The 26,252-nt window shown below is 43.5% G+C and overlaps 1 protein-coding gene across 2 annotated transcripts in view; it reads left to right on the forward strand.

The window, feature by feature from the left end:
* The window catches only part of LOC129831802 (2-phosphoxylose phosphatase 1-like), a 38,964-nt gene that overhangs the window by 9,912 nt on the left and 2,800 nt on the right, over positions 1 to 26,252 (forward strand). Inside the window, exons 1-3 of one of the 2 annotated variants that reach the window (XM_055895265.1) lie at positions 1,998 to 2,828; positions 3,168 to 3,356; positions 12,092 to 12,218. In XM_055895265.1, the coding sequence (XP_055751240.1) occupies positions 3,191 to 3,356; positions 12,092 to 12,218 (293 nt within the window). In that variant the 5' untranslated portion in view covers positions 1,998 to 2,828; positions 3,168 to 3,190. Of the gene's footprint in view, positions 1 to 1,997; positions 2,829 to 3,167; positions 3,357 to 12,091; positions 12,219 to 26,252 lie in introns of those variants that run through there. The other variant, XM_055895264.1, reaches the window with a different exon arrangement.

Below are 26,252 nucleotides of genomic sequence, written 5' to 3' on the forward strand. Positions count from 1 at the left end.
CTATACGGATGCCAACTGACTATATATACTGATTCTAACTGACCAGTGAGTCTATACGGATGCTAACTGACTATATATACTGATGCTAACTGACCAGTGAGTCTATACGGATGCTAACTGACTATATATACTGATGCTAACTGACCAGTGAGTCTATACGGATGCTAACTGACTATATATACTGATGTTAACTGACCAGTGAGTCTATACGGATGCTAACTGACTATATATACTGATTTTAACTGACCAGTGAGTCTATACGGATGCTAACTGACTATATATACTGATGTTAACTGACCAGTGAGTCTATACGGATGCTAACTGACTATATATACTGATGTTAACTGACCAGTGAGTCTATACGGATGCTAACTGACTATATATACTGATGTTAACTGACCAGTGAGTCTATACGGATGCTAACTGACTATATATACTGATGTTAACTGACCAGTGAGTCTATACGGATGCCAACTGACTATATATACTGATGCTAACTGACCAGTGAGTCTATACGGATGCTAACTGACTATATATACTGATGCTAACTGACCAGTGAGTCTATACGGATGCCAACTGACTATATATACTGATGCTAACTGACCAGTGAGTCTATACGGATGCTAACTGACTTTATATACTGATGCTAACTGACCAGTGAGTCTATACGGATGCTAACTGACTATATAAACTGATACTAACTGACCAGTGAGTCTATACGGATGCTAACCCGTGAGGTTTTTCTTTGCAACATCCCGGAGTCGGCTCTTCACTGTTAGCATTGAGACTGGTGCCTTCATTTCTCAGAACAAGAATAGACTGACGAGTTTCAGAATAAAGGTCTTTGTTTCTGGCCATTTTGAGCCTGTAATCGAACCCACAAATGCTGATGCTCCAGATACTCAACTAGTCTAAAGAAGGTGAGTTTTATTGCTTCTTTAAGCAGAACAACAGTTTTCAGCTGTGCTAATATAATTGCAAAAGGGTTTTCTAATGATCAGTTAGCCTTTTAAAATGATAAACTTGGATTAGCTAACACAACGTGCCATTGGAACACAGGAGTGATGGTTGCTGATAATGGGACTCTGTACGTCTATGTAGATATTCCATTAAAAATGAGCCGTTTCCAGCTACAATAGTCATTTACAACATTAGACAATGTCTACACTGTATTTCTAATCAATTTGATGTTATTTTAATGGACAGAAAATGTGCTTTTCTTTCAAAAACAAGGACATTTCTAAGTGACCCCAAACTTTTGAACGGTAGTGCAATTCAACACGTCTATTTTTCGTTGTCATGGTTACACTGTTTTTATAGCTTCAAATGTCTTTCCTGTTTCCACTCTGGGGGGTTGCTGTATCCGGGAGATGGAATGTACTGGTTGGGGTTAATATGGATGCCCTCACTTTAAGATAGTGTGGCTTCTATTTAGGCTAGTTGATTTAAAGGTTGTCATAGGAATGAAAGGGCCTCTCTCCTTTTATAGTTAGAAAGTGTCTTGCTCTGTCTCTCTTTGCAAAGATATGTAATATTTACCTACTCCACTGCCGGGCTTCAGGACAACCAGGGTTTCTGAGGGAAGTGTGTGTGTCAATGTGTGTGCGGGGTAGTGAGTATTGTCAGGAGGGCATTGCGTTTCAACTTCTTCCCAGGATCCTGTGTTTCTGAATGGGACTGCAGTGGTTCCCACACCGCTCTCTCCCATTGGGCCGCCTGGCCTTGGGGTCACAGGTCAATGGTTGTCAAGGCAACCCTGGGTTATTGGTGAGGGACTCTGTACAGGGTTCTACTGCTGTTTACATGTAGATGAACTGGGCTGAGGTTTGGCTGAAGCTGGGGGGGGCTGGGCCGGCGCTGAGACTGGGCTGAAGGGGAGGCTGGGCTAGCGCTGAGGTTGGACTCAGGAGGAGGCTGGGGACATGATTGGCTGAGGCTGGGCTGAGGAGGAGGCTGGGGACATGATGGGCTGAGGCTGGGCTGAGGACATGATGGGCTGAGGCTGGGCTGAGGGGAGGCTGGGCTGAAGCTGGAGACATGAATGGCTGAGGCTGGACTGAGGAGGAGGTTGGGCTGAGGCTGGGAACATGCTCTCGCTATACTTCTATCTCGCTCTCTTTCTCTCACTCAATCCTTCATTCTCTGCTATTTCATTCAGTCTCTCTCTCCCTCACAATCTGTCAAACATTGAGGAGTTGACCCATTAACCTCTCTTGGGTAGGGGGCAGTATTTTCATGTCCGGATGAAAAGCGTGCCCAAAGTAAACTGCCTGTTACTCAGGCCCAGAAGCTAGGATAGGCATATAATAGGGAGATTTGTATAGAAAACCCTCGAAAGTTTCTAAAACTGTTAAAATTATGTCTGTGAGTATAACAGAACTGATATGGTAGGCAAAATCCTCTCAGATTGCAGTTCCTAGGCCTTCCACTAGATGTCAACAGTCTTTAGAAATAGCTGGTTTTTGGAAAAATTTGTTTGTTAATATTGTGGCTTCCATTTTGGCTGTAGTGTTTCCAAGCGCGTGGATGAGAGCGCGTTCTTTGGTATTTTTCTCCGGTAAAGACAATAACGATTCTCCGTCTTAAATTTGATCATTTATTTACGTATTAGGGTAGCTAAGGTTTGATTATAAACGTTCTTTGACTTGTTTGGAAAAGTTTATTAGTAACGTTTGGGATTCATTTTGTATGCATTTTGATGGAAGGAAACTGGGTGGATTATTGACTGAAGTGCGCCAGCTAAACTGAGTTTTGAGTTATGGAACAAAAGGACCAGTTGTGATGTAACTGGGACCTTTTGGAGTGCCAACAGAAGAAGATCATCAAAGGTGATCTTATATCGCTATTTCTGACTTTTGTGGCGCACCTGCCTGGTTGAAATATGCTTTTGTATGCGGGGCGCTGTCCTCAAATAATCGCATGGTGTGCTTTCGCCGTAAAACCTTTTTGAAATCTGACACAGTGGCTGGATTAACAAGAAGTTAAGCTTTATTTTGATGTATTACACTTGTGATTTTATGAAAGTTAAATATTTATAATTCTGTATTTTGAATTCCGCGCTCTGCAATTTCACCGGATGTTGGCCAGGTGGGACGCTACCGTCCCACCTGCCTATAAGAAGTTAAAGTAATTTGAAAATGTTTATACCCCCCCCCCTCTCTCTCCAGTCCACCTAATCCCCACTACGCCCATGGGTGAGGAGCGGCCCCCCCAGGGTCAGGGTCAAGGCCAGGGCCAAGGGAAGAGCAGGAAGAGAGTGATCCCTGTCCCCAACACAGAGGCTTCTGAACCAGACCCTATCGCTGAGGCTTATGGCTACTGCAACACCCCTGACCGCTCTGAACAGGCCTGGGAGGGTGAGACACACACACACACATACACACAGTCTAATCCGCTGTTCCATTGGGAAGAAAGAGCAATGTTTCAGTCCTTTGCAGTCTGCTAACGTGTTAGCCTATGGCTCAACCAATCAGTGAAGATAAGTCAAAGCTCAGGTTTTATAACAGAACTTTAGGGAGTCAGTCAGTAGGCAACAAGGAAGGAAATACAGAACACTTAGCTGTGTGTACTAGAGGTCGACCCATTATTATTTTTCAACGCTGATACCGATACCGATTATTGGAGGACCAAAAAAAGCCGATACTGATTAATCGGACAATTTTTATATATATATTTGTAATAATGACAATTACAACAATACTGAATGAACAATGAACATTTTTATTTTAACTTAATATAATACATAAATAACATCTATTTAGTCTCAAATAAATAATGAAACATGTTCAATTTGTTTTAAATAATGCAAAAACAAAGTGTTGGAGAAGAAAGTAAAAGTGCAATATGTTCCATGTAAAAAAGCTAACGTTTAAGTTCCTTGCTCAGAACATATGAAAGCTGGTGGTTCCTTTTAACATTAGTCTTCAATATTCCCAGGAAAGAAGTTTTAGGTTGTAGTTATTATCGGACTATTTTTCTCTATACCATTTGTATTTCATATACCTTTGACTATTGGATGTTCTAATTGGTACTTTAGTATTGCCAGCCTAATCTCGGGAGTTGATAGGCTTGAAGTCATAAACAGCGCAATGCTTGAAGCACAGTGAAGAGCTGCTGGCAAACGCAGGAAAGTGCTGTTTGAATGAATGCTTATGAGCCTGCTGCTGCCTACCATCGCTCAGTCAGACTGCTCTATCAAATCATAGACTTAATTATAATATAATAACACACAGAAATACGAGCCTTAAGGCATTAATATGGTCAAATCCGGAAACTATCATTTCGAAAACAAAACGTTTATTTTTATAGTGAAATACGGAACCGTTACGTATTTTATCTAACGGGTGGCATCCGTAAGTCTAAATATTCCTGTTACATTGCACAACCTTCAATGTCATGTCATAATTACGTAAAATTCTGGCAAATTAGTTCGCAACGAGCCAGGCGGCCCAAACTGTTACATATACCCTGACTCTGTGTGCAATGAACGCAAGAGAAGTGACACACTTTCCCTAGTTAATTTTGCCTGCTAACATGAATTTCTTTTAACTAAATATAAAGATTTAAAAAATATATACTTCTGTGTATTGATTTTAAGAAAGGCATTGATGTTTATGGTTAGGTATATTTGTGCACCGATTGTACTTTTTTTCGCAAATGCGCTTTTGTTAAATCATCCCCCGTTTGGCGAAGTTGGCTGTCTTTGTTAGGAAGAAATGGTCTTCACACAGTTCGCAACGCGCCAGGCGGCCCAAACTGCTGCATATACCCTGACTCTGTTGCACAGAACGCAAGAGAAGTGACACAATTCCCCTAGTTAAAATAAATTCATGTTAGCATGCAATATTAACTAAATATGCAGATTTAAAAATATATACTTCTGTATTGATTTTAAAGAAAGGCGTTGATGTTTATGGTTAGGTGCATTGGTGCAACGACAGGGCTTTTTTCACAAAAGTGCTTGTTAAATCACCCGTTTGGCGAAGTAGGCTGTGATTCAATGATAAAATAACAGGCACCGCAACGATTATATGCAACGTAGGACACGCTAGTTAAACTAGTAATATCATCAATCATGTGTAGTTAACTAGTGATTATGTTAAGATTGATTGTTTTTTATAAGATAAGTTTAATGTTAGCTAGCACCTTACCTTGGCTACTTGCTGCACTCGCATAACAGGTAGTCAGCCTGCCACGCAGTCTCCTCGTGGAGTGCAATGTAATCGGCTGAAAACTTGAAATCAGCCCTAATGAATCGGCCATTGTAACGGCTTTCGTTGGTGGAAGGAGAGGAGGACCAAAATGCAGCGTGGTAAGTGTTCGTCATATTTTAATTTCAAACTGAACACCACACAAAATAACAACGATAAGAAAAAACAAAACAGTTCTGTAAGGTGAACAGACACTAAACAGAAAATAAACACCCACAACCCATAGTGGGAAACAGGCTACCTAAATATGATTCTCAATCAGAGACAACGATCGACAGCTGCCTCTGATTGAGAACCATATCAGGCCAGACATAGAAATACAACAACACAGAAAACAGAACATAGACTACCCACCCCAACTCACGCCCTGACCAACCTAACACAAAGACATAAAAAGAAGCTAAGGTCAGAACGTGACAGCCATTCCGATTAATTGGTCAACCTCTAGTGTGTACACTAGATGTGTTGGGTTATGTAAAGATAATTGATAGGCTGGGTTTGGGTCATAGTTTGCGAGAGGATAAAGGGTCATGGTTAGAGGATAGAGAGGATAAAGGATCATGGTTAGGGGATAGAGAGAATAAAGGGTCATGGTTAGAGGATAGAGAGGATAAAGGATCACGGTTAGAGGATAGAGAGAATAAAGGGTCATGGTTAGCCAGAGGATAGAGAGAATAAAGGGTCATGGTTAGAGTATAGAGAGGATAAAGGGTCATGGTTAGAGGATCGAGAGAATAAAGGGTCATGGTTAGCCAGAGGATAGAGAGGATAAAGGGTCATGGTTAGAGGATAGAGAGAATAAAGGTTCATGGTTAGAGGATAGAGAGGATAAAGGGTCATGGTTAGAGGATAGAGAGGATAAAGGGTCATGATTAGAAGAGGATAGAGAGGATAAAGGGTCATGGTTAGCTAGAGGATTGAGAGGATAAAGGGTAATGGTTTGAAGAGGATAGAGAGGATAAAGGGTCATGGTTAGAGGATAGAGAGAATAAAGGGTCATGGTTAGAGGATAGAGAGGATAAAGGGTCATGGTTAGAGGATAGAGAGAATAAAGGGTCATGTTTAGCTAGAGGATTGAGAGGATAAAAGGTCATGGTTAGAGGATAGAGTGGATAAAGGGTCATGGTTAGAGGATAGAGAGAATAAAGGGTCATGGTTAGAGGATAGAGAGGATAAAGGGTCATGGTTAGAGGATAGAGAGGATAAAGGGTCATGGTTAGAGGATAGAGAGGATAAAGGGTCATGGTTAGAGGATAGAGATAATAAAGTGTCATGGTTAGAGGATAGAGAGAATAAAGGGTCATGGTTAGAGGATAGAGAGGATAAAGGGTCATAGTTAGCTAGAGGATAGAGAGAATAAAGGGTCATGGTTAGAGGATAGAGAGGATAGAGGGTCATGGTTAGAGGATAGAGAGAATAAAGGATCATGGTTAGCTAGAGGATAGAGAGGATAAAGGGTCATGGTTAAAGGATAGAGAGAATAAAGGGTCATGGTTAGCTAGAGGATAGAGAGGATAAAGGGTCATGGTTAGAGGATAGAGAGAATAAAGGGTCATGGTTAGCTAGAGGATAGAGAGGATAAAGGGTCATGGTTAAAGGATAGAGAGAATAAAGGGTCATGGTTAGCTAGAGGATAGAGAGGATAAAGGGTCATGGTTAGAGGATAGAGAGGATAAAGGGTCATGGTTAGCCAGAGGATAGAGAGGATAAAGGGTCATGGTTAGAGGATAGAGAGAATAAAGGTTCATGGTTAGAGGATAGAGAGGATAAAGGGTCATGGTTAGAGGATAGAGAGGATAAAGGGTCATGATTAGAAGAGGATAGAGAGGATAAAGGGTCATGGTTAGCTAGAGGATAGAGAGGATAAAGGTTCATGGTTAGAGGATAGAGAGAATAAAGGGTCATGGTTAGAGGATAGAGAGGATAAAGGGTCTTGGTTAGAGGATAGAGAGGATAAAGGGTCATGGTTAGAGGATAGAGAGGATAAAGGGTCATGGTTAGAGGATAGAGAGGATAAAGGGTCATGGTTAGAGGATAGAGAGAATAAAGGGTCATGGTTAGAGGATAGAGAGAATAAAGGGTCATGGTTAGAGGATAGAGGATAGAGAGGATAAAGGGTCATGGTTAGAGGATAGAGATAATAAAGGGTCATGGTTAGAGGATAGAGATAATAAAGGGTCATGGTTAGAGGATAGAGAGGATAAAGAGTCATGGTTAGAGGATAGAGAGGATAAAGGGTCATGGTTAGAGGATAGAGAGGATAAAGGGTCATGGTTAGAGGATAGAGAGGATAAAGGGTCATGGTTAGAGGATAGAGATAATAAAGGGTCATGGTTAGAGCATAGAGATAATAAAGGGTCATGGTTAGAGGATAGAGAGGATAAAGGGTCATGGTTAGCTAGAGGATAGAGAGAATAAAGGGTCATGATTAGAGGATAGAGAGAATAAAGGGTCATGGTTAGAGGATAGAGAGGATAAAGGGTCATGGTTAGGGGATAGAGAGGATAAAGGGTCATGGTTAGAGGATAGAGAGGATAAAGCGTCATGTTTAGAGGATAGAGATGATAAAGGGTCATGGTTAGAGGATAGAGAGGATAGAGAGGATAATGGGTCATGGTTAGAGGATAGAGAGAATAAAGGGTCATGGTTAGCTAGAGGATAGAGAGAATAAAGGGTCATGGTTAGAGGATAGAGGATAAAGGGTCATGGTTAGCTAGAGGATAGAGATAATAAAGGGTCATGGTTAGAGGATAGAGATAATAAAGGGTCATGGTTAGAGGATAGAGAGGATAAAGGGTCATGGTTAGAGGATAGAGAGAATTAAGGGTCATGGTTAGAGGATAGAGAGAATAAAGCGTCATGGTTAGAGGATAGAGAGGATAAAGGGTCATGGTTAGAGGATAGAGAGGATAAAGGGTCATGGTTAGAGGATAGACAGAATAAAGGGTCATGGTTAGAGGATAGAGAGGATAAAGGGTCATGGTTAGAGGATAGAGAGGATAAAGGGTCATGGTTAGAGGATAGAGAGGATAAAGGGTCATGATTAGAGGATAGAGAGGATAAGGGGTCATGGTTACAGGATAGAGAGAATAAAGGGTCATGGTTAGAGGATAGAGAGAATAAAGGGTCATGGTTAGAGGATAGAGAGGATAAAGGGTCATGGTTAGAGGATAGAGATAATAAAGGGTCATGGTTAGAGGATAGAGATAATAAAGGGTCATGGTTAGAGGATAGAGAGGATAAAGGGTCATGGTTAGAGGATAGAGAGAATAAAGGGTCATGGTTAGAGGATAGAGATAATAAAGGGTCATGGTTAGAGGATAGAGATAATAAAGGGTCATGGTTAGAGGATAGAGAGGATAAAGGGTCATGGTTAGAGGATAGAGAGAATAAAGGGTCATGGTTAGAGGAAAGAGAGAATAAAGGGTCATGGTTAGAGGATAGAGAGAATAAAGGGTCATGGTTAGAGGATAGAGAGAATAAAGGGTCATGGTTAGAGGATAGAGAGGATAAAGGGTCATGGTTAGAGGATAGAGAGGATAAAGGGTCATGGTTAGCCAGAGTATAGAGAGGATAAAGGGTCATGGTTAGAGGATAGAGAGGATAAAGGTTCATGGTTAGAGGATAGAGAGGATAAAGGGTCATGGTTAGAGGATAGAGAGGATAAAGGGTCATGATTATAAGAGGATAGAGAGGATAAAGGGTCATGGTTAGAGGATAGAGAGGATAAAGGGTCATGGTTAGAGGATAGAGAGGATAAAGTGTCATGGTAAGCTACAGGATAGAGAGGATAAAGGGTCATGATTAGAGGATAGAGAGGATAAAGGATCATGGTTAGAGGATAGAGAGGATAAAGGGTCATGATTAGAGGATAGAGAGGATAAAGGGTCATGGTTAGAGGATAGAGAGAATAAAGCGTCATGGTTAGAGGATAGAGAGGATAAAGGATCATGGTTAGAGGATAGAGAGGATAAAGGGTCATGATTAGAGGATAGAGAGGATAAAGGGTCATGGTTAGAGGATAGAGAGAATAAAGGGTCATGGTTAGAGGATAGAGATAATAAAGGGTCATGGTTAGAGGATAGAGATAATAAAGGGTCATGGTTAGAGGATAGAGAGGATAAAGGGTCATGGTTAGAGGATAGAGAGAATAAAGGGTCATGGTTAGAGGATAGAGAGAATAAAGGGTCATGGTTAGAGGATAGAGAGAATAAAGGGTCATGGTTAGAGGATAGAGAGAATAAAGGGTCATGGTTAGAGGATAGAGAGGATAAAGGGTCATGGTTAGAGGATAGAGAGGATAAAGGGTCATGGTTAGAGGATAGAGAGGATAAAGGTTCATGGTTAGAGGATAGAGAGGATAAAGGGTCATGGTTAGAGGATAGAGAGGATAAAGGGTCATGATTAGAAGAGGATAGAGAGGATAAAGGGTCATGGTTAGCTAGAGGATAGAGAGGATAAAGGGTCATGGTTAGAGGATAGAGAGGATAAAGTGTCATGGTAAGCTAGAGGATAGAGATGATAAAGGGTCATGATTAGAGGATAGAGAGGATAAAGGATCATGGTTAGAGGATAGAGAGGAAAAAGGGTCATGATTAGAGGATAGAGAGGATAAAGGGTCATGGTTAGAGGATAGAGAGAATAAAGCGTCATGGTTAGAGGATAGAGAGGATAAAGGATCATGGTTAGAGGATAGAGAGGATAAAGGGTCATGGTTAGAGGATAGAGAGGATAAAGGGTCATGATTAGAGGATAGAGAGGATAAAGGGTCATGGTTAGAGGATAAAGAGGATAAAGGGTCATGGTTAGCTAGAGGATAGAGAGGATAAAGGGTCATGGTTAGAGGATAGAGAGGATAAAGGGTCATGATTAGAGGATAGAGAGGATAAAGGGACATGGTTAGAGGATAGAGAGGATAAAGGGTCATGGTTAGCTAGAGGATAGAGAGGATAAAGGGTCATGGTTAGCTAGAGGATAGAGATAATAAAGGGTCATGGTTAGAGGATAGAGAGGATAAAGGGTCATGATTAGAGGATAGAGAGGATAAAGGGTCATGGTTAGAGGATAGAGAGAATAAAGCGTCATGGTTAGAGGATAGAGAGGATAAAGGATCATGATTAGAGGATAGAGAGGATAAAGGGTTATGGTTAGAGGATAGAGAGGATAAAGGGTCATGGTTAGCTAGAGGATAGAGAGGATAAAGGATCATGGTTAGAGGATAGAGAGGATAAAGGGTCATGGTTAGAGGATAGAGAGGATAAAGGATCATGGTTAGAGGATAGAGAGGATAAAGGGTCATGATTAGAGGATAGAGAGGATAAAGGGTCATGGTTAGCTGGAGGATAGAGAGGATAAAGTGTCATGGTTAGCTAGAGGATAGAGGAATCATTGAAAAGTAAAAGACTAAAGTTACATACATGGGATGCTTTAGTGAATTTCAGAATGTCTGGAATAGAAAAGGCAGAAATAAAACAATTCAATAAGCATTCGCAGCCAGTCATCCAAAACATAGTCCTATGCAGTCGTTAAATTCCTATAGAAGGCTGAGGATGTGTGTTCAACAGGCAGAGAGAATAAAGGATAGAGAGAATAAAGGGTCATGGTTAGAGGATAGAGAGGATAAAGGGGATAAAGGGTCATGGTTAGAGGATAGAGAGGATAAAGGGTCATGGCTAGAGGATAGAGAGGATAAAGGGTCATGGTTAGAGGATAGAGAGGATAAAGGGTCATGATTAGAGGATAGAGAGGATAAAGGGTCATGGTTAGAGGATAGAGAGGATAAAGGTTCATGATTAGTGTATGATAGAGAGGATAAAGGGTCATGGTTAGAGGATAGAGAGGATAAAGGTTCATGGTTAGAGGATAGAGAGGATAAAGGGTCATGATTAGAGGATAGAGAGGATAAAGGGTCATGGTTAGAGGATAGAGAGGATAAAGGGTCATGATTAGAGGATAGAGAGGATAAAGGGTCATGGTTAGAGGATAGAGAGGATAAAGGGTCATGGTTCATTTTATTTATCGATACCATAAACTGTTATTCTTTTTTAATAATTGAAGCTAAACCAATCCGACCTCAACAAGCACTAATCGGTCAGTATCATTAGTTTTGCACAGGCCAGATGATTCAAGTCCACTGTGGTATGGAAGAACATCTGACTGCTGGAACGGTTTTTCTCTGTCAGTCAATAAACAACTACTATAGTCTTTATTCAAACCATGCACACTCTCACAGACTCATGACAGCAACACTTCAGATTTATCAATAAGGATTGGAGCCACTTGTTTCACATACTTCAAGGTTATCTGTAAAGCTGTCCTCTGATATTGTGTTGGTGTAATATTACACCAAGAATAAGCCAAGAATGTATTTTTTATAAATCATCACTATCACTACCAAAACGAGCCTTACAGCTACAGCTACAACCACTACTACTATGATGGTGAGGATGATGGTGGTGATGAGGATGATGGTGGTGATGATGGTGGTGATGATGATGATGGTGGTGATGATGATGATGATGGTGGTGGTGATGATGAGGATGATGGTGGTGATGATGATGGTGAGGATGAGGATGATGGTGGTGGTGATGATGGTGATGATGATGATGGTGATGATGATGGTGGTGATGATGATGGTGAGGATGATGGTGGTGATGATGATGATGATGATGATGGGGATGATGATGGTGGTGGTGATGATGATGATTTTGGTGGTGGTGATGGTGGTGGTGATGATGGTGATAATGGTGATGATGATGAATGTGGTGATGGTGATGATTTTGGTGATGATGGTGGTGATGATGGTGGTGGTGATGATGATTTTGGTGGTGATGGTGCTGATGGTGGTGATGGTGAATATATGTGGTTCTCTCCCCTCCCAGGACACAGCCCTGTGGACTACAAGCTGCTGTCTGTTCAGGTGATGATTCGCCATGGCGACCGTTACCCCCTTTATGCCATCCCCAAAACCAAGCGGCCTGCCATCGACTGCACGTTGTCCCCAAAGAGGTGAGAGCAACGCCCACTGACTGAACATCCAACCAAACCAAGGGAATGATGATGCAATACATAGTCTGTAGTCTCCTATTGTTCATTATTCATTCATAAAGGCCTTCTGTTAAATAAAGATGGCCTCCTGAATTAACTGAGTCTCTCATGTAAATATTAGGTATTCCCTCCAGCTCCACGGTTTCCATTAGATCATTGTGAATACAGGGCAGAAAAGCATGCCACACAGACATGTGAGTCAGACACGCCTCTCTCCTTCTCAACAGAACTAGCTGGCAGTAACCATCCATAATAATCACATTTCTCTTGTCAACAGCTCATTCCCCCCAAAAAATGCAGTTTTGACTGCATCAGAAAATGACACCACTTTGTCTTGTGAAATTAACCATCTCCCCTCTCTTACCCCCTAGTATTTTCTCGTTAGCACATCGGTGAAAAACTTTAATATACTTAGAGGATAGCTTTAAATAACTTTAAATAATTGCTATGAAGAAGAGGGGAATGTGAGAAGAGAATATGAGCTGCTGTTGTTAGTCGAAGTGATTAGCTGTGGTTATGCAGTGTGGGATTTGGAGCTACAAGATCTGACTTCTCCCTCTGGGATTGGAGATGAGACGTGTCTGCTGTGTAATTATCTGGAGTGTCAGGGAGGTGCATGTTCTGCTTGGGGCCAGAGGTTGGCTGGTGCTCAGTCTCAGACCTGATCAGACTACACTGAGACACTCTCTCCTTATTTCAAAGTGTGACTATGTTGACTGTCTAACAGTCATTCTGTCTCTCATTTTAACTTTTATCTCTGTCTTGTTTTCCCTCCATCTCTCTCTCTGGTAGACTGTCATTGTTATCATTATTGTGATGGGTGATTTTACTGCATCTGTTTCCGGCTACTCTCTGGTACACACACACACACACACACACACACACACACACACACACACACACACACACACACACACACACACACACACACACACACACACACACACACATTTTGATATTTGAAATTTCTCTCTTTCATGTTCTCTCATCTTCCCATATTCTTTTCTCTCTCTGTGTATTACTGTCTTATTATCTGTTCACCTCCCCTTCTCATCCACTTGTCATCCTGTCTGCCATCCCACTGTCACCTCCCCTTCTCATCCACTTGTCATCCTGTCTGCCATCCCACTCACCTCCCCTTCTCATCCACTTGTCATCCTGTCTGTCATCCCACTGTCACCTCCCCTTCTCATCCAGTTGTCATCCTGTCTGTTATCCCACTGTCACCTCCCCTTCTCATCCACTTGTCATCCTGTCTGTCATCCCACTGTTACCTCCCCTTCTCATCCACTTGTCATCCTGTCTGTCATCCCACTGTCACCTCCCCTTCTCATCCACCTGTCAACCTGTCTGTCTGTCATCCCACTTTCACCTCCCCTTCTCATCCACTTGTCATCCTGTCTGTCACCTCCCCTTCTCATCCACTTGTCACCCTGTCTGTCATTCCACTGTTCACCTCCCCTTCTCATCCACTTGTCATCCTGTCTGTTATCCCACTGTCACCTCCCCTTCTCATCCACCTGTCAACCTGTCTGTCATCCCACTGTTCACCTCCCCTTCTCATCCACTTGTCATCCTGTCTGTCATCCCACTGTTCACCTCCCCTTCTCATCCACTTGTCATCCTGTCTGTCATCCCACTGTCACCTCCCCTTCTCATCCACCTGTCAACCTGTCTGTCTGTCATCCCACTTTCACCTCCCCTTCTCATCCACTTGTCATCCTGTCTGTCACCTCCCCTTCGCATCCACTTGTCACCCTGTCTGTCATTCCACTGTTCACCTCCCCTTCTCATCCACTTGTCATCCTGTCTGTTATCCCACTGTCACCTCCCCTTCTCATCCACCTGTCAACCTGTCTGTCATCCCACTGTTCACCTCCCCTTCTCATCCACTTGTCATCCTGTCTGTAATCCCACTGTTCACCTCCCCTTTTCATCCACTTGTCATCCTGTCTGTCATTCCACTGTTCACCTCCCCTTCTCATCCAGTTGTCATCCTGTCTGTTATCCCACTGTCACCTCCCCTTCTCATCCACCTGTCATCCAGTCTGTTATCCCACTGTCACCTCCCCTTCTCATCCACCTGTCATCCAGTCTGTCATCCCACTGCATCTCACTGCTCTGCTCCCCCTCTCCTCCACCTGGCATCCTGTCTGTCATCCCACTGCTCTGCTCTGTCTCTCATCATGCAGCTGGCACTTTCTGAAAATATATTATTTATAGAAAGGGAAGTCATTGCTGTGGCTCTTGCCTCAGTCAAAAGTGTGTGTGTGTGAGTGACTGTGTGTGAGTGTGTGTGAGTGACTGTGTGTGAGTGTGAGTGACTGTGTGTGAGTGTGTGTGAGTGTGTGTGAGTGTGTGTGAGTGTGTGTGAGTGAGTGAGTGTGTGTGTGAGTGGGTGAGTGAGTGTGTGGGTGAGTGAGTGTGTGGGTGAGTGAGTGGGTGAGTGTGTGAGGATGAGTGTGTGAGTCTGTGAGTGACTGAGTGACTGAGTTTGTGTGAGGGCACTTGGGTTCTGTCTACTTTGATTGGCACAACAGAGGGATCCCTGGTGACTTGCATAACCTTGGATCTTGGCATGTCATTCTGAACATATGGCCGATAAATTCCTCCCCATTCCTCTTTTTGGGATATCTTAGTTTCTGGCCATTTGCAAAATTCAACATGGGCATTTCATTCTGAGCTGATGGGTCTTGCAGAGGACGAGTCAGTAATCTGAGTCATCTGTGGTCACTGGGCCTGGCCTTCACAGAGCTAAGAGGACTGGTGAATATGTCTGCTATGAAGCCAAACCTACAACCTAATTACACATATTCACTAATGTGTGGCATGTCATCAGAAGGCATAACACAAACCACATGAGCACTCAGGTATTCTGAGTTTGTGTCTGTACTCTCTGCCTTTCTGTCTCTCTGCCTTTCTGTCTCTCTGCCTCTTTTCCCCAGTGCTCCTCTGCAACTCTCTCTCTCTCTCTCTGTGTGTTTGGTGTGACTGGTCCAGTATTCAATGCCATCTGGCTCTCCGCACTGACATTCCACGCCAAGTCAGAACTGAAAGGGAGGGAGGAGAGAGAGAGAAACAGAGAGATGCAGGGCAAGACAGTCGAGCGTAGAGATTGGGAAGAGAGAAAGCAAGAGTGTGAGACAGAGAGAGAGAGAAATAGAGAGACAGAGAGAGAGAGAGAAATAGAGAGTGTGAGACAGAGAGAGAGAGAAATAGAGAGACAGAGAGAGAGAGAGAAATAGAGAGAGAGAGAGAGAAATAGAGAGTGTGAGAGAGAGAAATAGAGAGACAGAGAGAGAGAGAGAAATAGAGAGTGTGAGACATAGAGAGAGAGAAATAGAGAGTGTGAGACATAGAGAGAGAGAAATAGAGAGAGTGAGACATAGAGAGAGAGAAATAGAGAGTGAGACATAGAGAGAGTGAGAGAGAGAGAAATAGAGAGTGAGACATAGAGAGAGAAATAGAGAGGGTGAGGGGTGGAGGGAGGGAGACTTGGGGAGGTTGAGATGTGGCCCTCCTGAGAGAGGAGTTCAGTTTTTCTGGTGCTGCAATAGATGCACCAGAAGTGTGTGTTTGAGCAGGCTGTGTTGTCTCTGGGGCATGTGTGGATTATGTGTGTGTGCTTGAGAGAGAGAAAGAGAGAGAGAGAGAGAAACGGAGAGGAGAGCAAGAGAGACAGAGAGAGATGGAGAGGACAGCGAGAGAGAGAGAGAAGAGGGGTAGAGAGAGAAGAGATTTAGAGAGAGAGAAACAGAGCGAGGAGAGAGAGAGAAGAGAGATAGAGATGTAGAAAGAGAGAGAGATAGAGAAACACTGAAGCAATACAAACGCACCCTAAGAACAAAAAAGGAACAGCACATTAGAAATCAGCTGGTTGGAATTGAGGAATCCATAGAATCAAACCACTTCTGGGAGAATTGGAATAAATTAAACAAACCTCATCATGAGGAATTGGCTATCCAAAATGGGGATATGTGGAGAAATCACTTTGCAAACCTCTACAGCAATATAACAAAGAGCCCAGAACAAAAAGATATACAAGAAAAATTACAAATCCTTGAATTAGCAGTCAAAGACTATCAGAATCCTGTGGATACCCCAATTACAGAAGAAGAATTATTGGAAAAACTAAACAATCTCCAACCCAAAAAGGCCTGTGGTGCTGATGGTATTTTAAATGAAATGATCAAATATACAGACCACAAATTCAAATTGGCTATACTCAAACTCTTCAACATTATCCTCACTGCAGGTATTTTCCCCGATATTTGGAACCAGGGATTGATCACACCAATCTATAAAAATGGAGACAAATTTGACCCAAATAATTACAGAGGAATTTGCGTTAACAGCAACTTGGGGAAAATTCTCTGCAGTATTATAAATAGCAGACTACATCATTTCCTTGACGAACACAACGTCCTGAGCAGAAGCCAGATTGGATTTCTGAAAAATTATCGTACAACAGACCACATTTACACCCTCCACACTCTAATTGATAAACAAGTTAACCAAAACAAAGGCAAAATCTACTCGTGTTTTGTAGATTTCAAGAAAGCATTTGATTCAATTTGGCACGAAGGTCTTTTTTATAAACTAATAGAAAGTGGTATTGGAGGGAAAACATATGATTTTATTAAATCAATGTACACTAAAAACAAATGTGCGGTTAAAATTGGCAACAAGCAAACAGACTTCTTCTCTCAGGGGCGGGGAGTGAAACAGGGCTGCCCAATAAGTCCAACATTATTTAACATCTACATTAATGAATTGGCAAAAACATTAGAAGAATCGGCAGCACCTGGTATCACCCTACACAACACTGAAATCAAGTGTCTGCTGTACGCAGATGACCTGGTGCTGCTGTCTCCCACTAAAGAGGGGTTACAGCAGCACCTAGATCGTCTTCACAGGTTCTGTCAGACCTGGGCTCTGACCGTTAACCTAAAAAAACCAAATATAATGATATTCCAAAAAAGGTCGGGAAATAAGGATGACAAATATAAATTCTATTTGGACACAGTTCTATTAGAACACACCAAAAACTACACATATCTAGGACTAAATATGAGCAACACAGGTAGCTTTCACATGGCTGTGAATGAGCTGAGAGACAAAGCAAGAAGAGCATTCTATGCCATTAAAAGGAACATCAAAATTGAAATTCCAATTAGAATCTGGCTCAAAATTTTTCAATCAGTTATAGAACCAATTGCTCTATATGGCAGTGAAGTATGGGGTCCACTCTCTAATAATGAATTCACTAAATGGGACAAACATCCAACTGAAATATTGCATGCAGAGTTTTGCAAGACTGTATTGCAAGTACAAAGAAAAACTCCAAATAACGCATGTAGGGCAGAATTGGGCCAATACCCCCTCCTCATTCGAATAGAAAAAAGAGCCATCAAATTTTACAACCATCTAAAAACAAGTGACCCTAAAACATTCCATCACACAGCTCTACAATGTCAAGAGATGAAACCAGAGAAGAGTCCCCTCAGCCAGCTGGTTCTGAGGCTCAGTTCACCAACCCAAACCAACCCCATAGAGCCTCGGGACAGCCCTCAGAAAATCTGGCCCAACCAAATCATCACAAAACAAAAAGAAAAATATATAACCTATTGGAAAGACACCACAAAAAATCAAAGTAAACTTCAATGCTATTTGGCTCTAAACAGACAGTACATGGTGGCAGACTATCTGACCACTGTGACTGATAGAAAACTGAGGAAAACATTGACTAGGTACAGACTCAGTGAGCACCGTCTGGCTATAGAGACCGGTCATCACAGACAAACCTGGCTGCCCAGAGAGGACAGGCTGTGCTCACTCTGCTCCAGAGGAGAGGTAGAGACAAAGGTGCATTTCCTACTACACTGTGACAAATACTCAGACCTAAGAGCATATTTCTTTCCCAAAATTATAACTCAATACAAAGAATTTGAAACTATAAAAGATGAAGAAAAAATCAAATATTTATTGGGTGAAAAGCCAAAATGTGCAGTTTTGGCAGCCAAATATGTGTCCTCCTGCCACAACCTGAGGGACAGCCAGTGAAAAATGCAAAGTAATATTGATAATATTTCCCATTTAGCTTAGTTTTGTTTTGTCTTTCATACCAGGTCATATGTCTTCTCAAGTCATATTGACACTGGTCTACTACTGTTGCTTTAATTTATTGTTGTTCTGATTAATATTGTTGTTGTAGTTGTTGTTAATGGTAATCCCATGTCCACTACTACTGTTATTATTGCTGTTGGTCCCACCATTTATTTATATATAAATATATATATATATATTTTGTATATATATACATATATATTTGATTTTTATTTTTCGATATGTATACTTTGACAATGTAAGTAATAACGAACCTACCATGTCAATAAAGTCAATTGAATTGAATTGAATTGAATAGAGAAGAGAGAAACAGAGAGAGAGAGAGGAGAGAGAGAGAGATAGAGAAGAGAGAAACAGAGAGAGAGAGAAACAGAGAGAGGAGAGAGATATAGAGAAGAGCGGTTTAGAGAGAGCGAAACAGAGAGAGGAGAGAGAAGAGAGAGAGAGATAGAGAAGAGAGGTTTAGAGAGAGCGAAACAGAGAGAGGAGAGAGAGAGAGAAGAGAGGTAGAGAGAAAGAGAAGAGAGGTAGAGAGAGAGAGAAGAGAGGTAGAGAGAGAGAGAAGAGAGGTAGAGAGAGAGAGAAGAGAGGTAGAGAGAGAGAGAAGAGAGGTAGAGAGAGAGAGAAGAGAGGTAGAGAGAGAGAGAAGAGAGGTAGAGAGAGAGAAGAGAGGTAGAGAGATAGAGAGGTAGAGAGAGAGAGAAGAGAGAGAGTGTAACGATCATCCTGGAGAGAAGGTGACTAAAACGCAGCGTGGTAAGTGTTCATTATAATTTAATAAAATAAACTGAACACTGAAACAACAAAAACAACAAAGAGAGAGAACGAAACGACGCAGTTCTGTCTGGTGCAACAACACAAAACAGAAAACAACTCCCCACAAAACACATGTGGGCAAGAGCTACCTAAGGATGGATCTCAATCACAGACAACAATAGAGAAGCTGCCTCTGATTGAGAACCACACCCGGCCAACCAACAAAGAAATACAAAACATAAAACACAGAACATAGAATCCCCACCCCAACTCACTCCCTGACCAAACCAGAATAGAGACATAAAAAGGATTTCTAAGGTCAGGGCGTGACAGAGAGAGAAAAATATCCAAACACTCTTAGATAACTTTCTGGAGACCACATTCACTCACAGTAAAGAAGGCATCAATCTAGCAGTAAAAAACATCAACTATATATTCAGGCAAACGGCAAAAGAAGCACAATTGAAATTGATAAAAAACAAAACAAAAAAGTTTACAGATGACAACTGGTTTGAGGCAGATTGTCACGATCGTGTACTGGAGAGAATGAGGACCAAGGCGCAGCTGGATAAGAATACATCTTCTCTTTTAATGAAACGAACGAAGATGAACATGGAACGAAAAAACACTATTACAAACAAACAAAATAACAAAACGACCGTGAAGCTACAAACGTTGTGCATAGACAGACAGGCTACAAACGTTCTGACATAGACAATTACCCACAACCAATGAGAGCCTATGGCTACCCTAAATAAGGCTCCCAATCAGAGACAACCGAAATCAGCTGTCTCTAATTGGGAACTCATTCAGGTAACCATAGACTCTCCTAGACCACTAAACATACATAGACAACACTAGACACATGTACTCCACACAAACCCATATACTATACAACAACCCCTTTACCATAAAAAACACCCAAAACGAACAAAACACAAACATTCCCCATGTCACACCCTGACCTAACTAAAATAATAAAGAAAACAAAGAATACTAAGGCCAGGGCGTGACATAACCCCCCCCCTTAAGGTGCGAACTCCGGGCGCACCATTACACAGTCTAGGGGAGGGTCTGGGTGGGCTTCCATCCACGGTGGCGGCTCCGGCTCTGGTCGTGGTCCCCACGTCACCACAGTCCCTAACCACCTCCTTAGCTTCTTCAAAATGACCCCTCTCCACATTAACCCCATTGCATTAAGGGGCAGTTCCGGACTAAGGGACAGCTCCGGACTAAGGGCCAGTACCAGGGTAAGGGGCAGTACCAGGGTCAGGGGCAGTACCCGGGTAAGGGGCAGCACCAGGGTAAGGGGCAGCACCAGGGTAAGGGGCAGCACCAGGGTAAGGGGCAGCTCCGGACTGAGGGACTGCAGCTCCGGACTGAGGAATGGCAGCTCCAGACTGAGGGACTGCAGCTCCGGACTGAGGGACTGCAGCTCCGGACTGAGGGACTGCAGCTCCGGACTGAGGGACGGCCCATGGCTGGCTGACAGATCTGGCTGCTCATGGCTGGCTAACGGATCTGGCTGCTCATGGCTGGCTGACTGATCTGGCTGCTCATGGCTGGCTGACGGATCTGGCTGCTCATGGCTGGCTGACGGATCTGGCTGCTCATGGCTAGCTGACGGATCTGGCTGCTCATGGCTAGCTGACGGATCTGGCTGCTCATGGCTAGCTGACGGATCTGGCTGCTCATGGCTAGCTGACGGATCTGGCTGCTCATGGCTAGCTGACGGATCTGGCTGCTCATGGCTAGCTGACGGATCTGGCTGCTCATGGCTAGCTGACGGATCTGGCTGCTCATGGCTAGCTGACGGATCTGGCTGCTCATGGCTAGCTGACGGATCTGGCTGCTCATGGCTAGCTGACGGATCTGGCTGCTCATGGCTAGCTGACGGATCTGGCTGCTCATGGCTAGCTGACGGATCTGGCTGCTCATGGCTAGCTGACGGATCTGGCTGCTCATGGCTAGCTGACGGATCTGGCTGCTCATGTCTAGCTGACGGATCTGGCTGCTCATGGCTGGCTGACTGATCTGGCTGCTCATGGCTGGCTGACTGATCTGGCTGCTCATGGCTGGCTGACTGATCTGGCTGCTCCTGTCTGGTTGGCGGCTCTGGCAGATCCTGTCTGGTTGGCGGCTCTGGCAGATCCTGTCTGGTTGGCGGCTCTGGCAGATCCTGTCTGACGGACGGCTCTAGCGGCTCCTGTCTGGCTGGCGGCTCTAGCGGCTCCTGTCTGGCGGACGGCTCAGTGGGCTCATGGCAGACGGGCGGCTTTGCAGGCTCATGGCAGACGGGCGGCTTTGCAGGCTCATTGCAGACGGATGGCTCAGATGGCGCTGGGGAGACGGATGGCTCAGATGGCGCTGGGGAGACGGATGGCTCAGATGGCGCTGGGGAGACGGATGGCTCAGATGGCGCTTGGCAGACGGGCAGTTCAGTCATCGCTGTGCAGACGGCAGACTCCTGCCGGCTGAGGCGCACTGTAGGCCTGGTGCGTGGTGCCAGGACTGGTGGCACCGGGCTGGGGACACGCATCTCAGGGCTAGTGCGGGGAGCAGCAACAGGACGCACAGGACTCTGGGGACACACAGGAGGCTTGGTGCGTGGTTTAGACACTGGTGGTAAAGGGCTGGAGACACGCACCATATAGCTAGTGCGTGGAGGAGGCACTGGTGGTACTGGGTTGGGGCGGGGAGGTGGCGCCGGAAATACCGGACCGTGCAGGCGTACTGGCTCCCTTGAACGCCGAGCCTGCCCAACCTTACCTGGTTGTATGCTCCCCGTCGCCTGACCAGTGCGGGGAGGTGGAATAACCCGCACCGGCCTATGTAGGCGAACCGGGGACACCATGCGTAAGGCTGGTGCCATGTACGCCGGCCCGAGGAGACGCACTGGTGACCAGATGCGTTGGGCCGGCTTCATGACATACGGCTCAACGCTCAGTCTAGCCCGGCCGATACGTGGAGCTGAAATGTACCGAACCGGGCTATGCACGCGTACAGGAGACACCGTGCGCTCTACTGCGTAACACGGTGTCTGCCCGTACTCCCGCTCTCCACGGTAAGTACAGGGAGTAGGCGCAGGTTTCCTACCTGACTTCGCCACACTCCCTTTAAGGCCCCCCCCAAGAAATTTTTGGGTTGTACTCACGGGTTTCCAGCCTTGTCTCCGTGCTGCCTCCTCATATCGCCTCCTCTCGGCTTTAGCTGCCTCCAGCTCTTCACGAGGAAGGCAATATTCTCCCGGTTGAGCCCACGGCCCCTTACCATCCAGTATCTCCTCCCATGTCCAGGAATCTTGTGTAGGTAGGTCCTGTTGCCGCTTTCCATGCCGCTTGGTCCGATGGTGGGTAATTCTGTCACGATCGTGTACTGGAGAGAATGAGGACCAAGGCGCAGCTGGATAAGAATACATCTTCTCTTTTAATGAAACGAACGAAGATGAACATGGAACGAAAAAACACTATTACAAACAAACAAAATAACAAAACGACCGTGAAGCTACAAACGTTGTGCATAGACAGACAGGCTACAAACGTTCTGACATAGACAATTACCCACAACCAATGAGAGCCTATGGCTACCCTAAATAAGGCTCCCAATCAGAGACAACCGAAATCAGCTGTCTCTAATTGGGAACTCATTCAGGTAACCATAGACTCTCCTAGACCACTAAACATACATAGACAACACTAGACACATGTACTCCACACAAACCCATATACTATACAACAACCCCTTTACCATAAAAAACACCCAAAACGAACAAAACACAAACATTCCCCATGTCACACCCTGACCTAACTAAAATAATAAAGAAAACAAAGAATACTAAGGCCAGGGCGTGACACAGATTGTAAAATTATAAGGAAAAAACTTAGAACACTATCCACCCAAAAGCACAGAGACCCAAATAATTGTGAATTACGCCTTCATTACTTTGAGACTTTAAAACTCTATAAACATAACACTCAGAACCAAAAAAGCACAGTACAACAGCAAGCAGCTGACACTAATTGAGGAGTCCATAAACACAAACAACTTCTGGCAAATTGAAAAAACTAAACAAATCAAAACCAGAGGAATTAGCGATACAAAATGGTGACATATGGACAATCCATTTTAAAACACTCTACAACACCGTTCAAATTGACACAAACGCAGAACAACGCCAAATTCATGAGAAGTTGAATGGATTAGAAAAAGCTATAAAGGACAATCAAAATCCATTGGACTCCTCAATTACTGACCAGGAGCTCTATAAGAAACTTCAGGCTCTCAAATGTAAAAAAGCATGTGGACCTGATGGCATCCTAAATGAGATGCTCAAACTCACTAGTGCAAAATTTCAATTGGCTATTTTAAAACTGTTTAATTTGATCTTGAGTGTAGGTTATTTCCCTGACATCTGGAATCAAGGACTCGTAACCCCAATCTTTAAAAACGGAGACAAATTTGACCCTAACAATTACAGAGGCATTTGTGTGAACAGTAACCTGGGGAAGGTTTTCTGTAGTATTATAAATGTAAGAGTTCTAAACTTCCTTAATAAGCACAATGTCTTGAGTAAAAGCCAAATTGGATTCATACCAAAACATCGCACAACTGATCATATTTACACCTTACACACCCTGATAGATAAACATGTCCACCAAAATAATACCAAAATATACGCTTGCTTTATCGACTTCCAAAAAGCATTTGATTCTATTTGGCAAACAGGACTGTTCTACAAAGTTATTGAAAGTGGTGTAGGGGGTAAAACTTATGACATAATTAAATCAATGTATACTGGCAATACGTGCAGCATTAAAATTGATAAGAAAATAACAGAATTCTTTAACCAGGTGCGGGGCCTTCGTCAGGGTTGTAATCTGAGCCCTGCACTCTTCAATATTTACATCAACAAATTGGCCACTATTCTAGAAAAATCCTCAGCCCCTGGTGTTAGTCTCCACAATTCAGAGGTTAAATGCCTACTCTTCGCAGATGACCTAGGCCTGCTGTTACCCACAGCACATGGCCTACAGCAGAGCCTGGACCTGCTAGAGCAGTACTGCCAGGGCAGTAAACCCCAAAAATACTAAAATAATGATTTTCCAGAGAAGATCCAGATCTCAGGGAATTAGACCAAAGTTCTCAATTGCTACAAAATATATAGAGTACTGCACACACTACAATTACTTAGGTTTAAAAATAAGCTCAACTGAACACCTTAATGAGGCAGTGAATGAACTGAGAGAGAAAGCACGCAGGGCATTCTACGCCATTAAAAAGCAAATTCAAATACCAATTCAAATTTGGCTAAAACTAATTGAATATGTCATTGAACCAATTGCACTTTATGGCAGCGAGGTGTGGGGTCCACTTGCAAAACAAGATTTCATCAAATGGGACAAACACCCCATTGAAACCCTGCATGCAGAGTTCTGTAAGATTCTCCTACATGTCCAGAGGAAAACTACAAACAATGCATGCAGGGCAGAATTAGGCAAATATCCACTAATAATAAAAACTCAAAAAAGAGCAATTAAGTTTTGGAAACATCTAAAATACAGTGACCCCCCTCTCATATCTCTACCAAGCCCTGCAATGCCAAGAGCTGAGCAAAGAAAACAGCTGGTCCTGGGGCTGAGTTCACAAACCTGTTCTACTAACACACTGAAGCCTCAGGACCAGAACATCCAATCAATCAGGATAAACCAAATTACAACACAGTCAAAACAAAACTATTTTGCTTATTGGGAAACATAAGCACAAACACAAAGCAAAATGCAGTGCTATCTGGCCCTAAATCGACAGTACACTGTGGCTAAATATTTGACCATGGTTATTGATCAAAACCTTAGAAAACCTTGACAAAGTACAGGCTCCGTGAGCACAGCCTTGCCATTGAGAAGGGTAGACACAGGAAAACCTGGCTCCCTGTAGAGGAAAGGCTGTGCAACCACTGCACAACAACAGAACCTGAGGTGGAGCTGCATTTCCTGACAAAATGTCAAAAATATAAAACAATTAGAAAGTGTCATTTCTCCAAATTTGAAACCCTTATTCAAGGTTTCAAAGACCTCTCTGATGAGAGTAGGCTACCCGTCCTGTTGGGGGAGGACGCAGAGAGCTGTGGGCTGGCAGCGCACTACATTGCTGCCTGCCATAAGTTGAGGGACAGTGTCTGACAAACCAATCAACCTGCACATGTCCTCTACTGTATTGTTATTGTTGAATGTATGGTTATTTTGACACTTGGTTATTGTACATCCATGTGGATGAATATTATAAATATCTAAAATAAGCTTTGGCAATATGTACATTGTTACGTCATGCCAATAAAGCAAATTGAATTGAATTGAATTGCGAAACAGAGGAGAGCGAGAGAGGAGAGAGAGAAGAGCGGTTTAGAGAGAGAGAAACTGAGGAGAGAGAGAGAGAAAGAGAGAGAGAGAAACAGAGGAGAGAGAGAGAGAGTAGAGAGAGAAACAGAGAGCGAGAGAGAAACAGAGAGAGGAGAGAGGTTTAGAGAGAGATAAACAGAGAGGAGAGAGAGAGAGAGAGAAACAGAGGAGAGAGAGAGAGAAACAGAGAGAGAGAGAGAGAAACAGAGAGAGAGAGAAACAGAGGAGAGAGAGAGAGAGGAGAGAGAGAAACAGAGAGGAGAGAGAGAAGAGAGGTTTAGAGAGAGATAAACAGAGAGGAGAGAGAGAGAGAGAAACAGAGAGGAGAGAGAGAGAGAGAAACAGAGAGAGAGAGAGAGAGAAACAGAGAGGAGAGAGAGGAGAGTGAGAGAGAGAGAGAGAAACAGAGAGAGAGAAACAAAGAGAGAGAAAGAGAAACAGAGAGCAAGAGAGAAACAGAGAGAGGAGAGAGAGAGAGAGAAACAGAGAGAGAGAGACTATTTCTAAAGGTCTACAATTTTGTGTGTGTGTGTGTGTGTGTGTGTGTGTGTGTGTGTGTGTGTGTGTGTGTGTGTGTGTGTGTGTGTGTGTGTGTGTGTGTGTGTGTGTGTGTGTGTCTGTGTCTGTGTGTGTGTGTGTGTGTGTGTGTGTGTGTGTGTGTCTGTGTGTGTGTCTGTGTGTGTGTCTGTGCGTGCGCATGTGTCTGTGTGTGTGTGGG

This window comes from Salvelinus fontinalis, chromosome 33 (genome assembly GCF_029448725.1).
Source record: "Salvelinus fontinalis isolate EN_2023a chromosome 33, ASM2944872v1, whole genome shotgun sequence".
NCBI classification, from domain to species: domain Eukaryota; kingdom Metazoa; phylum Chordata; class Actinopteri; order Salmoniformes; family Salmonidae; genus Salvelinus; species Salvelinus fontinalis.